Source organism: Lepidochelys kempii, chromosome 1, assembly GCF_965140285.1.
Source record: "Lepidochelys kempii isolate rLepKem1 chromosome 1, rLepKem1.hap1, whole genome shotgun sequence".
Lineage (NCBI taxonomy): Eukaryota > Metazoa > Chordata > Testudines > Cheloniidae > Lepidochelys > Lepidochelys kempii.
Genome location: NC_136380.1, coordinates 98,542,602 through 98,558,939, shown reverse-complemented (window position 1 = coordinate 98,558,939; position 16,338 = coordinate 98,542,602). Strand labels below are relative to the sequence as shown.

The window sequence follows — 16,338 nt, the reverse complement described above, 5'->3', positions numbered from 1 at the left end:
ATACCGTCTACTTGCCCCATTTTTAAATGTGACTGCTGTCTCAGTCAAGTCCTTTTCTCCAGCAAAAGGTGGTAGAGTTCAGTGTTGTGGTTTACTGATTTAGTATCTCACTTTTGCTTTAATCTGTACTGTTATATTGACATCTCCAGGTTTTTATTATTTCCTTCAAAACTTATCCAGTTAGGTGGTAGAAATATATCCATCTTTTGGTAGAATCTTTAGGTCTGTTTTTGATAGGCAGTAATATTTATCAGGCACACAGCCACTCGGTTTATTTAACCATCTCTATGCCACTGCTTCATAGCTACTTCATCACTGAGTGACATATACGACAACACATAATTTCCATTAGTCACACAGCACCAATTTTAATAAATTAAGTGCTCATGAAAGGTGACAAACAGCCCTGTCGGCTCTCTCTACTGAGACCTACACAATAGGTACACAATAGGCTGTAGCAGTGCTAAACTCCCCAAGTTGCCCTGCCTTTGTGTACCTTATCCCTCAACGTAGGTACTATCTCAGCAGGCCACTCTCCATGCCCATTCCTGAATCAGTTTCTCTGCTAAGACTAAAACCAATGTGAACTAGTACACTATGGCAGTACTTTCAGTGAGGGGGACACCAGCCCACTAGGAACATCAGCAACCAAACAGCCATGAGATGGTAAAAACACTTGGTCATCACCAACCTGGACTTGAACCTGTGACCTACAGATGAAATCAGTATTACGAGTCCCCTGAGCCTTTCAGTCCCCAGCACTATTGTATTCTGATATCAGTACATGAAGTACCACCTGAAAGTCTAATAGAGACTTTGTCGAGTCAGAGGACGCAACACTGCTCAAGCGGATCAATGTATACCCCAGAGGAAGACAGACAGAAACCCCAATATTTCTCACATATATCAGTGTTAATCAGAAGTAATCCCAATGGAGTTGTTATTGAAGTTAATGGAGTTATGCTGGTGTAAAATCAGTGTAAATGAGACCAGAGTAAAACCCATGTGGTACTAATTACTACTGACTCAATCATAGGTGTTCAAACTAGTGGTGCTGGGGGTGCTGCAGCATCCCCCTGGCTTGAAGTAGTAAGAACCCAAATACATGGTTTCCACCTTCAGCACCCCCACTCTAAAAAAGTTTCCAGCACCATTGGGCTCAACCAGCACAAACCTAAGTTGAACCTTTGTCAGTCGTAGCTGTTCACAGGTAAGGTTAGGGGAAATACCATTTAGAAAACAAAATTAGCATGAATCTTTGAAAGGTTTCTAATTACCTCCCTTCCCCACCCACAATTTAGAAGAATACGATGTTTCCAAGGGTTTTTGGCCTGTACTCAAATATTTGGGGTGATTTCTCATTTCCAATATTTTATAGTTACTGCATTTCTCCAAGCAGGTTGTTTGGCTGTCAACAGAAATGTGGGCTGTATCGGGGTCATGCCATACCACTCCAACCAACCACTGTGTCAGTGAGGCCATGTGACCTATGCGTTTAACTGGACTCCCTTCAAGTAATGGTGGCACATACATGAGTCTCGCTGTTAAAATTGTTCACGTTATCTTGATTTCTCGGTGCTATAAAGTAATTATGAAATAAAAGCATGATGCCCTCCACTGTATTTGAGCTAAACAGAAATTCAGTGTTATTTTGGAATATAAGCAAGGGACTAAACAGTCAGCTATAAGTAGAGGGCCGTGAGCCTCTGTTTAGAGCACAGAGGAGTCCCCAGACTCTAACCTCCATTCTTCAGTCATTGCTCCAAAGACCTGGCACCCTGCAGCAATCCTCCCAGTGATGGAGGAAGGATGGCATTAGATCCCTCCAGATCCCACTAACACTCAATGCATCCACTAGTGGATGTTGCTAGAGAACAAAGAGAAGCCCTCCCTGCTCCAGAGCCTGTTGCATCAGTCTCACCAAGCCAGGTTACAGGCAAGGCACTGAGCTGGAATTCTGAACCTCTACATCACTAGAGTATTACTGCTGGACATCAAGAAATTCTGCTCTCCTTTAGACTGGTGTAAATCTGGAGTCAATTCCTTTGACTTCCATGGAGTTACTGCAAATTCACACTTGTGTAACTGAGACCAGAATGTGGCCCATTGTATTTCTCACCCACTTTAAGGCCCTGATCCAAATTCCGCTGAAGTCAGTGAGTCATTCCACAGACTTCTCTGGGATTTTGATCAGGTCATGACAGAATGAAATGTTTTTTAATATATGTTTTTTGCCATACATATTTTGTTGTTGAACTGTGCCTGTGGACATGATGGATCTTTAATAATGCTCAGAACAACTGAGTTAAGAGTAGCCACCAGCTATTGCCCGTTAGTTACTTACACAGGCTTATTCTTTACAGTTTTAAAAATGGAATCATGTTTATTTTTTGTTCATAACTAATGCATGGAACAAAATTCAACAAAACTTCTCCATAGTTTTTTTTACAGGTTCCTTAAATGTTTAGTAAACATTGTCTCATTTTACAGAAAAAAAATCACTGAAATATGGGAAAACAATTGTTTGACATCACAAATGATTTATCATTAAATGATTCATTAAGTTGTGCTTTACATCAATGGAAATCCTCAGTTCTACAAATCATCTTTTAAATAGCAATAAAAGTAGATATGAACACGCACAATACAATCTCCTATTAGCAGAGTTCATACACATTATTGCACATAAATAAAAGGAAGAATCCCTAAGGAAAATAAATGTACAATCTATTAATTACCCTTTCACCTTAAACATTGCAACTGGTGGAAAGTTCTGATCTTCCTTCCAACATTTATTTGAAATATACATTAGAGAATGACAAGTTAAAACCATGAAAAGGGTTACCTGAATTATAAAAATACTGACATGGCCAAGAAGAAAATGGAGGATGCTGCAATCAGTTCCCCCATAAAGACTATCTCACAAGAACCAAACCATCAGAAGTGTTTCAGTACAAACTTGGATATCTTTTCTGAGTATGTAGTTGCTGTAACTAGAGAGGTTTACAGCATTCAACACTATCAGCATAGTCTACCTTTGTGAATGAACATCACAGGGCCTTGTGCACTGTAACTTGCCACAGTTTGTAGTTCAGTGCCATCTGATTCTGATCTAACGTACCCTGGTGAAAATCAGAACTCCAGGGAAGTCAGTCACATAACAGTGGTGAGGGAAAAAAACCCATGTAAGTGAGCTAATGAATTAAACACAGCAACATTACTTATCATCGATAATGTACTTTGTGTTCAAACTGTAGTATGGACATTAATCAGAATCAGGCACTGGGCATGCAAAATGAGTCACAAATGTGGTGGAAGTAGTGTGTGTAGCAAGAAAATCAGCTAACAGGGAGGTCTGCCACACATGCACAATGTGTAACTTTATACCCCTTATGTCACTGGATTTGGCTAAATTACTTGAAGATGGGAGTTGAAAACTAGAAATGGGCCCAAGCTAGTCAGACTGGAACCAACCCTAAGCCTTACCAAAGCTGAAAAAGGAGGGGACTTGGCATTCTGGTTTGGGTCTTTACAGTTACAGGGTAGCCATGAAGTCTGGCTCTGGACCTGAACTTCCACAAAGGTCAGAGAAGTTTGGATCTAGATTTTTGGTTTGGGCCCCAACTCTAACAACAAGTAATGTGTGTTGTTCAATAGAACTTCTTGAAGCCTAATTAAATTCTCATCACTATTGCTGTGAGGAACACCGGAGCAGAGAAGCTGATCTACTGTTCCTGCAAAGGCATTGTGTGTGTTTCTGTGAGGGCGGGCTAGGTCACATCTGCATCTGTCAATAAAACAGCTCAGAGGTAATACATTTAATTCTGACATAAGTTATTACGAATCAGAACCTTACATCTCAACAGTTTGGTGACCTTTTTGCCTACTGTGAACCAACAGCCAATTAGAACTGGAAATAAGCAGCCAGTGTTGAGCACATTAGGTGAAAGATTACTAAATACATCTGCATTACAGCGGAGTGATGTTTCTTATCACCACCTCAGTAGCAGAAACACAAATGCCTCATTTCAGTAACGTAATAACTTGCCAGGAAGACAGTGATTCCATGTCTTTATTTTTAAAAATCTAAAGTTTTGGAAATGGACAGAGTGAGCTAAATTCTGATCTCATTTAAACCAGTCAAAGTCTAGTGTATCTACAGTTAAGTCAGTGGAGTTACAACAATGTTAATTTGGCCCTTTATTTTGATTATTGGCATTGATTATTTTAAATACAGCATTATGCACAGCACTTAGAGTGAATATCAGCAAACTTCTGTCTAAGAAGTAAATCTTACAGAGTGTGGAAGCCCCTTTTGGTTTATTTTAATATGCCAGGAACTTCTGCTAAAAACAACACTACCTGATGTGACTGTGAGTTTTTCTAAAGCCACTAGTGTAACTGCGAAGGCTTTGCCCCTTACCTTCTATGAGCTTTAGAGACTGGAAGCTGTCAGCCCTTTGCCCAATAAGCCACTTGCTCCTCTGCAAAAGCCAGTATGTGTTGAGTAGGCTCACGGTCAAAAATGAACTTTAACTCAAACACAAATATACACCTTCAAGATGTCAGAAATTCCATTAACATAAATGCCACAGCACATGAGCGGCTCTTCAGAGGCCTGACTTCCCCTCTGAGAGATGACTGACTGCGGGTTAGGCACAGTATTGATGTGTTACCAAACAGTTACATTTTAACTCTTCCCCCCTCCCCCCACTAATTTGTTTTCATTTTGTCTATCAGAAGTTGTTTTGTCTCAAACGGAAGGAGGGCTGCTGCTGTCCCCAGGCAGTGGCAGCAGGCACCTGGCACCCAAAGTGATTGCTACCTGCAGCCTCACCAGTCTCCCAGCGTCTCTCTCCCCTTCCATACCAAGATAATATTTTCAAAAATGAAAAACCAAGCCACTGTGGCCCTGAGGGACAGGGGTGTGCAGGGTAGAGTTTTGTTGTGTGTTAAGGAGGACACAGGGACGTGAGAAGAAAGAGGGACCTCCCATTTTCAGAATGAAAAATGAGGTATGCTTTACAGTAAAGGGCAAATTGGGAGACAACTGTGATTATCTCTCTGTGACCCCCTTATTGCTCTCTTGTAGTACCAACCTCTGCCTCTCCAAGCTACCTCTACCCTCCCTTCCACACTACAGTCACCCCTCTTGCCACCAATTCACCAGCATCCACACACAACAATCGATATAATTCCTCCCTGCATTCAACTGGGCCAAACCAACTGTGGGGGCAATGGGCTCCCTGGACCACCCCAGGAGCCACTGGGCATCATTTACCCTCTCTTCTCCCCTAGTTGGCAGCTTTGGGGAATTTCTCTGTCGGTTACAGCCCACAGGCTGGTGACTGGCGCCTGTTCTTCCCTTCCCCTGGCAAGAGGGGAAGGTCTGGCTGGAACAAAGACCAGCCTCTCAGGCAGCCCCTAGAGACTCAGCTCTAAGGGCTCAGTCTCTCAGAGTCTATTGCCCCTTTACAGGATTTACCTTCTACCCGTCTTCCTGGGGCGTGTTGCTTTACCTTCAGTCAGCACGCCTTGAGGAGCAGTGCGTCTCACAGCTGTCACCTCCTTGGCTAGACTCCCTCTATTGCCAGCAGTCGCTGGGCAAGCAATCTTCTTCCTGTTCACCACCTCATTCTGTGGTAAATTCCCCCCTTTTAAATCCCACCCCCCACAGGCTGAGCGAGTCTTGCAGGTGTATCTTGTTTGCCTGGAACAGCCCCAGAGGAGCTTGTTAGTCTCCTTCATGTTTAATACATTCTTGTACTCACTGAACAACCAATCATGCCATGAGATTTGCCTTTTTCCTATCGTGTATATGATAACTACAAATAACACTGTCAAAAAAGTAGCATGCCTTAAAAATATGAGAAAATTAGGAAACGTAGTGAATAATTTTCAAAAACAGAGTGTATCATATTTTTGGGTAAATTTTCCTTTGCTGGCCCCAAAACTAAAATCTGCGAGCACTAATACTTGTGCACCAAGATCAGGCAATTTAACATCTAATTAGCGAATCTGGCTGGGCAAAAGTCATTCATACATGTAAACTAAATGTTGGGGCACATAGGTTTAGGAGGCATGTGGAGGCCAATTTCAAAATGTGGCTTTTAATAAATTAGATTTATGCTAGAAGGGGAAAAATATGGTTTTGATAATAGGGATCTAAAAAGTATAATACCCTCTTTTTACAAATCAGAAAAAGAAATCTGAAGTGGATGCAGTTTAATCACAATAACCTAAAGCTTGGAGAAAGAACCCATCATTGGGACTCCTTTTCTAGTCAAACTAGAAAAACAGATAAAGAGCTGCATGATCTGGAATGGATAGAGTTGAAGAATATCTTCACATTCAGCCTTGGCATAAATATATTTGCAACATGATACACAGAAGATTAGTCCACTAATATTAGTAACAAATTTCTGTGTTTGTCCACACACCCATTGTGTATCCTTTAAGTCAGAGGTCCCCAAACTGTGGGGCACACCCCCCTAAAGCAGCATAGAGGAATCTTCAGGGGGTTATGGTGGGGCCTAGGCCAGCCCCCACAGGGGGCAGGGATGGAGTGCCACCCAGCCACTCTTTACCCTTAGCTCTACTCCGGTCCTGCCAAAAGCCACATCCCCATTTTCTGGCCCAGCGCCTGCCCCTGCCCCGCCCTCGGCCGCTGGCCATGGCTCTGTTCCCAGCGCGGTGCCAAGGCTGTGGGTGGGGGTGGGGTTGGAGCTGCACCTGGCTGCAGGCCCGGCTGCTGGCCTCCACCGCAGTGGCTCCACTCCTGCCCCTGCCCCTGCCCCCAGCCTTGGCCCCTGGCCGCAGCTCCATCCCCAACCCTGCTCCTGGCCCCAGACCTCCCCCAAATGTGGCCCCAGCCTCGACCCCTTACCCCTGTCTGCATCCCCGTCCCCTCCCAGCCATAGCCCTGGCTTTGGGGTGGGGGTGCAGACGGGGTAAGGGGGGGGCGCGACCCTCAAAAGTTTGCAGACCACTGCTTTAAGTGCACAATTCTATGGATCCCGGCCACTATTGTGTCTGGTAATAAAATCATGTTAGTTCTGTTCTCAGAATTTAAATGTACCTTTATGAACAGAGCCCTTATAACAGATTAGGAAAGTGTACTAATACTTAAGCTTTTTCCACTCTTTTTCTTGCCTTTCTTAATTCCACGCCCTTTGTGGATTTCACCTTTCACAAAAGTCAAAGCTGACATTGTTACCTCCACCCAGATAGGGTGAACAGGCCTGTGTGAGCTTCCCCAGAATGGGGAAGTTCTACAGAATGGATCTTGTTTCTCAGCAGTCGTACTTATGACATTCATTTGCCAGGCTCGCTCAGAAGGAGTCTGCTTACTAGCAGGTTTTGGTGATGCACAGGGATTAGGTTGAGACCATATAACTCATTTCACTTATAAATCACCTCTGACTACAAGCTTTCAGAAATGAAAAAAATAGTTTCAGCCCCATGTGTCACCTAGTCTTACATGTAATTTAATCACATTTAGTATTTTCTTTTTCTTACTTAAAACACTGCGTGTAACCATCTGAAGGGCAACATGGTTTTCTCTGTTGCACTCAATACATAACACAGCTATACAGGACAGCATGAAATACACCCGCGTCAGCAGCTCAGTGGTTCTCTGATTTTTGATTCATGTCATCACAAGTTTCAGCTGCTCAAACTGTATAGAGTACATCTGTTAATGGAAAAAGAAAAAAAAAGCTATCTTTTCCAGCCACTCTCATCGCCTAGGCCTTTGAAAGAAGTCAGTATTGGATAAGAATCTATTCCACTGCCAGTTAATAACACTGATATAAGATGCATTGAGAAACACAAAAATATATATATTCTCCTAGCTGATAGAAACTAAGAAAAACTAACACAAAGAAGGGCAGCTGTCAGACTCGGTCTCATTTACCAAGGCAACATTCGTTCCTTGTGTAATCTCTGAGTAACCAAGTTCAAGAAATTATTAGTGTTTTCAATTCTCTTTTCTTTTATTTGTCTAAGAATGAAAAGTGTCACCATCGCTCCACCTGACTGTTATAATCTTCAGTAACAGCTGTTTCTGCTGCTGCTTCTTCCTTCTGCCACTGATGAGCTCTTTGCTCCCGGAGTAGCCTCCGCTCCTCCCGCCGTTTTTGCCGGTTCTTCTGGTGCTCCTCTTGCTTGGAGTACTGAAAGCGTTGCAGAAAGAGGTCTTTAGCATATTCATAAAGCTGCATGTCCAGGAAGTTCAACACCTCTATGCGTTTCCGAGCACCTTCATCAATATCCACATTAGAGGCCCGGGTAATATTGAACTGGGTGAACGGGGAAATGAACTTAAGGTTGAATGTTCTCTCAAAGAGATACTGTGTTTTCCTCTGAAACTCTGTGAGTCCAAAAAAGGCCATGTTTTTCAGGTTGTTCTTGGCGCTTTGGAGAAGGATCATATTTCTCTCACTTTCATTCATAAAAGTCAAGTTGTAACATCCAACCAGGCTCAGGTCTGCCAGCATGCGAACCTGGCGGTTGTTAGCCAGGTTGTAACCACAATCCATGAACTCCTGCAAGCTGACTCCAGACCAGTCATCCCCCAGGTAACAGGTAGGCAGCTCATCTGGCGTTGGACTTCTTCCATCACACACGTGGAGGGAAGTTTTCCACGTTGCACCTCTCTGGACATGTTTCCATTCACTCAAATACCGTGACACTGGATCCCTCAGCATTGTGATATAATAGAAGTTCCTGCAACAATTTTTTAAAACACAGTTTTAGGATTCAGCAGCTTTTACTCTTATTAATCAGCAATTTTTATTTTTCTCTGATGAAATGCTTACTAACCCATGCCTCCCTCTTAGGGCAGGTCAACACTTAAAACACTACATCGGTGCAGCTGCACCACTTAAGTGAAAATGCTCCTACACTGATGGGAGAACTTTTCCCATCCGCATAGTCAATCCACCTGGCGCGAGGCAGTAGTTATGGTGCTGGGAGAAGCTCTCCTGCTGACATAGCACTGTCTACACTGGGGGGTAGATTGGTATAAATGTGTCACTCAGAGGTGTGGATTTTTTACACCCCTAAGCTAGATGGTTATACCTCTATAAATCCGTAGTGTAGACCTTGCCTTAACTTTTTCAAATGGACCAATGCTCTTATAAAACTTAAGCCTATAGAACATTCCTAGCAACTATGACATGTGGATAATAAAATTTACCACACCACAAGATAGTCACTTTCAAGAAGGTGGACTTAAGGACTCATTTTTATCCCTAACCCATTTATCCATCCATTCTTCATCACGGTGGTGAGGCACTTACGAGTTCTGAAAGAAGAAATAAGTAACATTAACTACCTCCAAGTGACAAACAGAGCAGCACAAAGTGCAAACCTTAACGCATGGCGAATATTGTGAACAAATTTGAAGGCAGTTTGTTTTTTGTGATTAATTTTTTTATGAATTTTCATCCATTTGTGATTAAGGAGATATGCTAGAAAACAAGCTGCAAACAGAAGAGGGATTTTTTTTTTATTTCAAGGAGAAGGAGATTCTAACCACAACCAATTGTGCAGTGTTCTTCAATTTACAGAGACCGTGACAAATCCAACTGTACTTAATACACTCTTTTTATATGCTGGTATTTAGCAATATCGGAATCAATGGGAGAAGATACTCACAATGGTTCAAAGATAAAACAGAGACAGAGTGAAACAGTTGTTGTGTCCTTTGAGGATTTACTGTGGTGAGGATTACAGACCACAAAGATGTGAATTCTCTCCCTACTCTTCTATATAATGAGAAAATATTAATCCTGTCACCTGTCTTCTGGACTGAGACACTATGGCTGTCTACAGCACATGGTTAGAATAAATGAGAAGCCTGGACAATACCAACTGGATGCTGCAACTGCTGTAAATAATGCAATGTGAAAGATTTTGGCATGACCTGCCAATTTGAAAATGGGTCATTAAATGGGTTACATTGAGGCCAATGACAGGACTAAAATCCATTCACATGACTTAATTTGAGTTGAGAGATGGATTAAAACGAGTTATGATCATGGATACTTAAATCACTCACTGCTGATGAGTGTAAAGGTTAACATGTTCAACTGTTATCTGTCAGGAATACAAAAGAGATACTAAAATCTACCTGACATCAAACAGAACAAGAAACTGCAGACCTCAGTTTGTCAATTTATCTTTTAGTTGCCGCACTGAGAGTTTCTACATCTAGTTATGGCAATGTGAAAAGGACTGAAATTGAGTATGGCTAAACAATCTTTCATGTAACACATTTACTGTTGAAGATTTTATTCAATAACAACATAACCTAAATTATAGGGTGATATAAAAATAAGACAAAACCAAAATACTTCATAACTTTTTGTCAGCTGGAATAGGAATTAAAAATCCACGAGTAAAATTAATACAGATAGCATGGTACAAAGATAGGTGTTTGCATGACTCATCTGGCTCTGGCTCTGAACAATACATTAATAAATTATGAGTCTCCAACATCTGATCCACTGAAATTACCCTAAGTTTTCTTCAGACAACCATGATCTCAAAATGCTTTTTATGGAACCTACCCAACACTGAGAAAAACAAATAGTGGGGGAGACACACTGTGCTGAAACAATGAACACTTTGAGAGTTCACCTTTCAGAAGATCTCACTTTAGTTGAATGAAAAATCCAGAAACTATTCAGAATTGCTGGGTATAACGTCCTTCCTATCCAGATCATCACAGCATATCACCCTTTTCTAAATGCTGAATGACTCCCACTGCTTCTCCAGATGCCTTATTTATAAAACTTGGCAAATAAAAAATGCTAAAAAATGCAGGTATCCCCACCAGTTCAGAGCAATTAGAAGACAGGAGGGATCAAAACATTTTTTGCTGTCTTATTCACTCAATCAGTGACCTTCCTCAACAAGAACTATAATGTATTTTCCAGAATGACATTACAGTGTCTGAAGTGTTGATTGTGCATTGCTGCAGTATCTCTTCCTGGATTACTATCTTCTGGAAGCAGCTGCTCCTGAAATGATTTCACAGCAGAAGGAATACACATTTTTTGAACGAGCAAGAAGGGGCATGTAGTGGGCAATGTCCTTGTGTGTATTGCTATTACAATTTGGATTAGGAATTGTATGGTTTGCCTTAATGTTTGGCAAAGCTGAGGAGGGACTATATGGCATAAATAATTTGTTCTTTGTGCTGGTACCCAGTTCCATACTATCGAACAGCAGTTTGATCATGCTCTACCAGGGTACTTATACAGGTCCTGTCATCATAGTTCCTGAGCATCCCATGACCATTCATGAATGGATATTCCCAGATACGTCCACTTTGACTACAATACCTATAAACTAGGAAGTAGTAGAAATTATTTCCCTTGATCTGCAGTTATACTTGACTGTAGAGGAATTTGGCTTTCAAGGGCTGTTAGAAAATATTGAGCAATGCTTTTCCTTCTTAAGAAAAATGTTCTTCTTCACTATCACTCTGCTTTGTGTTTATGAGAACAGATTAAGACATGCTTTCAGGCAAGCAGACAGAGTTTTGCATATGTTACATGTGAGACCTGGAGAAGCAGCCAAACTATTGCATATCCTTCTCTGCCTTTCAACAGCTTTGAGCATAAAAAAATTGTATTTCAGCTTCTGGGCTTGGGATCAGCATTTTGCAACTGCTACCAGTATCACTAAGCAAACATACTGGCTGCAACACTAACGAAAACAGCTGTGCTCAAAGTGGCTGAAACACATAATGCTGAGAACACTCAAAGGCAGCTGGAATGTCTGGCTAACATTTGGATCACCTCACGGGGCTTATACATGGCTTCTTCCTCATAGTGTTGCTGTCCTTCCCTGGGATAGTATTGGATATTAATGTATATGTTAAAATATTGCTATTGATGGGAACTTATGCCTTTAATAATGTTTTGGCCTTTCCTCACCAACCTATGGCATTTTAATTCCAGTGTGCCTCGGGGCAATGACAACCAGTAAAAGTAAACCTTCCAGGGCAGAAATCATTTCCATCTCATTACTGGCTGTGCAGATGTATTTGCTGTTCTGTAATGGAATATAAGCTGAAAAGCAGAATCTGAAACAAATACAGTGAAATCAATGTGGAAATGCCTTAGTATGATTTAAGCAAATTTCCTTGTGACTAGCCAAGAAACTTTCTTCCTTTACTATAAAAAGAAAAGGAGTACTAGTGGCACCTTAGAGACTAACCAATTTATTTGAGCATAAGCGTTCGTGACTATAGCTCACTTCATCGGATGCTGTAGCTCACGAAAGCTTATGCTCAAATAAATTGGTTAGTCTCTAAGGTGCCACTAGTACTCCTTTTCTTTTTGCAAGTACAGACTAACACGGCTGCTACTCTGAAACCTTCCTTTACTATATTTACTGTATGATTATTGAGCTTTTCAGTAGTCTGTCAAAACTAAGGCCTTGTCTACACTACAGGGGAAATTCGATCTAAGCTTCGCAATTGAGTTACGTGAATAGCGTAACTCAAATTGACGTAGCTTAGATCTACTTACCGCAGGGTCCACGCTATGCGATGCTGATGGGAGATGCGGTGGCGTACAGGAGTTGACAGGAGAGTGATTGGCGGTCGATTTAGTAGGTCTTCACTAAACCCGCTAAATTGACCACCGATGCAGCGACTGCCACTCGTTGATCCCCCGTTAAGTGTAGATAAGCCCAAAGATACTCTTTCTCTCAGTCTGTCTTTTATGAATTTAGTTTGTGGGGGGTCTGTTTACATTGCAATCAGGAGATGTGATTGCAGCATTCGATAAAAGCTTGTTTGAATAGCAACAGCAATGAGGCTGTGGTAGCAGTGGTGGCTGCATGGGCTAGCTCTCTTCGTCCAGGAGCCTGGGTACATAATTGAAGGGCCACCGCCTATGATGCCACGGCTTCACTGCAATTGTTACTTGAGCTAGCCTTGATTTACCAATCTCAAAGCTAGTTCAGGAACGGCTACAAAGGCTGAAATCGCTCCTCCTAATTGCCGTGTAAACATGCCCTCTGCAAGAAGACAGACTGTCAGTCCTGCACAGCTAAATCCTCTGTTTATCCACAAAAACAGCTCAACAGCCGGACAAGCTGTCCCACACTGCCATACTGTTGTGCCTTGGACCTGTAATGGAGCAACCATTGCTACAGGCAAGAAAGTAGTTCAGTTTCCACCTATGGGAAGCCTTTGGATCTACAGAAATGACCATCAAGGATGCCACATCATGTCAGAAGCTTAGGCCATGTCTACACTTAAAAGCCTACAGTTGCACAACTATACCAATACAGCTGTGCTGCTGTAAGATCACTCATGTAGCTGGGTTGTGCTGACAGGAGAAAGCTCTCCTATCAACATCATAAAACCAACTCAAGGAGCGGCCAACATAGCGCATCTCCCGCCAACATAGCGCTGTGGACACGAGTGCCTATGCTGGCAGAACGTATGTTGCTCAGGGGTGTGTTTTTTCACACCCTTGAATAACAAAAGTTTTGCCAACATAAATGCTAGTCTAGACATGGTGTAAGTTAAGCACCCACATTTTAGGATGCTTATTTGAACTATGAACCTTTATCTTCCATCACTGGAGTCTGTATGTATTTTTGCTCTATTGATGGTCAAGTCTGATGCTTGTGTGGGTTTTTAGAATGCTCTATCATTGCAATGACACACAATGTTACCACAATGCAGTTTATGAGTGGGAGAACACAAGACTTAATGGGTATTTGGTCTGGTAGGCACTAGATCTTTAACAGCCTGAAAAGTGTTTTGTTTTTCATGCTCTCGTCTTCTACACATGCATTTCCCATGTAGGGGACAGGATACTTAGGAGTTCTATTCAAGGAGTCATCTCAGAATTCTTCTATCTTGGCAGAAGCAAGGGGCTTAGATATCCTGAGACCTGCGTAGATTTCCAGATGATTGTGCCTCTACATTAGCTCCTGTTAGAAATCCAGCTGGGTGGGAAGAGGGATCTGTTGCAGCAGAAGAAGCATTCATGTCATGGATTTGCCTGGGAGGGGAAGGAATTTTATGGTCCTAGGATATCGATACATTTTTTTAAAAACTACACTAAAACACCCCAAGTTGTACACACAAGCCTCTGGTTGTTGTGAGCCTACCCTGTCTTACTTGGAAAATTGTCTCAAAGCATTTTCAAATGTTGGTAGTTATGGCTGAAATACACAAATATTTCATAATTCTCAATACATAGTACAGGAGTGGCCAAACTTACTGACACTCCGAGCTGCACACGATAATCTTCAGAAGTTCGAGTGCCACGGCGCACCTGCTGGGGTTAGGGGCTTCAGCCCCATGGGAGGCACCTGATGCCCAGAGACCCCCCCTCTCCACTGGGCAGAAGCCAGAGGCAATGCATGGGGGGCATGTGGGGAGGTGTGATGTTATGAGTGTAATATAATACCTCATTGAAAGGTGACAGGGCCAGAAAGAGTTAATTAACTCACAAACTGACCTGACCCATGGTCGAACTTTAAAGACTGGTTAGGAAGATATGGAAATGAATAGAGCTTTGAAATGCAAGTCTGCATTGTTAGAGATAGAAGGGTAGATGTTTGTTCAGGTCTTGTGATATAAGCAAACAAGTCTTGTCTATTGCTATAGCTTTGATTCAAAGATCAAAAGAGGAATATTAACATTTATGAAGACACTTGAGTGAAATAGTATTATTGGCTATATATCTCTTTGAAGGTTGTGGTAACCTGTATCTGAACTGTTTAATGGGTAAATTATCCTGTGCTAATTGCCATGATGTTTAGGAGAAGGGAAGTTAAGCCTATTGTTTTCTCAGGTCAAGAGGCTGCTGGAAATGTATAAAAACCCTGGGACAGGATCCTTCTTCATCTCAGATCTCCTTTGGGTTTCAAGAGGGGAAAACCTTAAGCCATAAGGATTGAGATCCCCAGTCACTGACTGGAGTCACCCTGAATGTGGACATTGGACTATAACCTATGGACTATTTCTGAAAGGACTTTTGGCAACTACAAACTCATCTCTGCTATGTATCTGAACCTCAAGAATTGAATTCAAGTCTATATGTATATTGATCTTTTAACCCACACTCTGTCTCTTTTCTTTTTTTAATAAATTTTAGCTTAGTTAATAAAAATTGGCTATAAGCGTGTATTTTGGGTAGGATCTAAGTTATAATTGGACCTGGGTGTGTGGCTGATCCTTTGGGATTGGAGGAACCTTTTCTTTTATATGATGACATAAGATTTTCAGTAATCATCATCATATCTGACATGTGTGTCTGGATGGAGGCTTGAGGCTGGGTACTTTAAGGGAACTGCATTGTTTGGACTTCTAAGGAACCAGTGAGGTACTATAGAAGCTGTTTTGTGCTGTCTTGGTATATCTAAGTATTGGAATATCCACCAGCTTTTGGGGTTTGTCTGCCCTGTTCTGTTTGCAGTTCACCCTAATTGAGTGACCTCAGCTGGCTCCCACGGGCAGCATCGTTGCAGGAGGTCACATGCCTCTCCCCCCAGATTTTTGCCAGGGTTTGCTGTCCCCGCTCGGTCACATGGTGCTGTTGGACCCCTTCCCTGCACAGCAACTGCTGGAGCTGGCAAGCTTGGAGCTGTGGCCACGGAGAGAGGCAAAGGCAAACAGCTGGGGGCTGCAGGGAGAGCTCCTACTTTTGCTGCAGCCCCTCCCTGGAGAGCTAAAGCAGCGGCCCCTCCCTGCAGCTCCCAGCTGTTTGCCGCTGCCTCTCAAAGCGGAGCTAAAACCGGGGAGCTGGAGGGAGGGGCTGCTGAGGCTAAGAGGGGAGGTGTGCCTGGTGGGGGTGTGACTCAAACTGTTGGTGGGGGCAAACTTTTAAATTGTGTCCCCCCACTTTCAACAAGCACCAGTCATCTCTGGCAGAAGCTCCTAGCCCCACCACCCCACTGTACAGCAGAAGCCATGAACCCCGGCCCCCTGTCTGGTAGGCAGAGAATGGGGGGGGGGTGGAGGGGTTCCACGAGCCACACTTTAATGGTAAAAGAGCTGCATGCAGCTCACGAGCCTGATTTGGCCACCCTGATATAGTATCTGGTTTTGCAGTAAAGCTTGTTAACACTGGGACTGGCTCCTGGCCTAATTCCTAAAAAAAGGCACAAGAAGTGCAGAAAAAAAGTTAAACCAGGGCCCCATTTCAGTCCCTTTCTTCACCTCTTAATGAAATCTAAGAATTTAGGCTATTTTGAGCTCAGACATGCATTTGTCTCTGCTTAGTGACAACAGAATCTCCTCACTTCAAGCTTGTCCATGTAATGTGGCTACAGTCAAAAATGTTACCCACTGCTGTA

General features: G+C 42.6%; 1 protein-coding gene across 1 annotated transcript in view; it reads right to left on the bottom strand.

Moving 5' to 3' along the window:
- Positions 1 to 6,862: 6,862 nt before the first annotated feature.
- HS6ST3 (heparan sulfate 6-O-sulfotransferase 3) overlaps positions 6,863 to 16,338 on the bottom strand; it is a 538,088-nt gene continuing 528,612 nt past the window's right edge. Inside the window, 1 exon segment of the mRNA XM_073348045.2 lies at positions 6,863 to 8,727. Within this exon segment, the coding sequence (XP_073204146.1) occupies positions 8,019 to 8,727 (709 nt within the window). The 3' untranslated portion in view covers positions 6,863 to 8,018.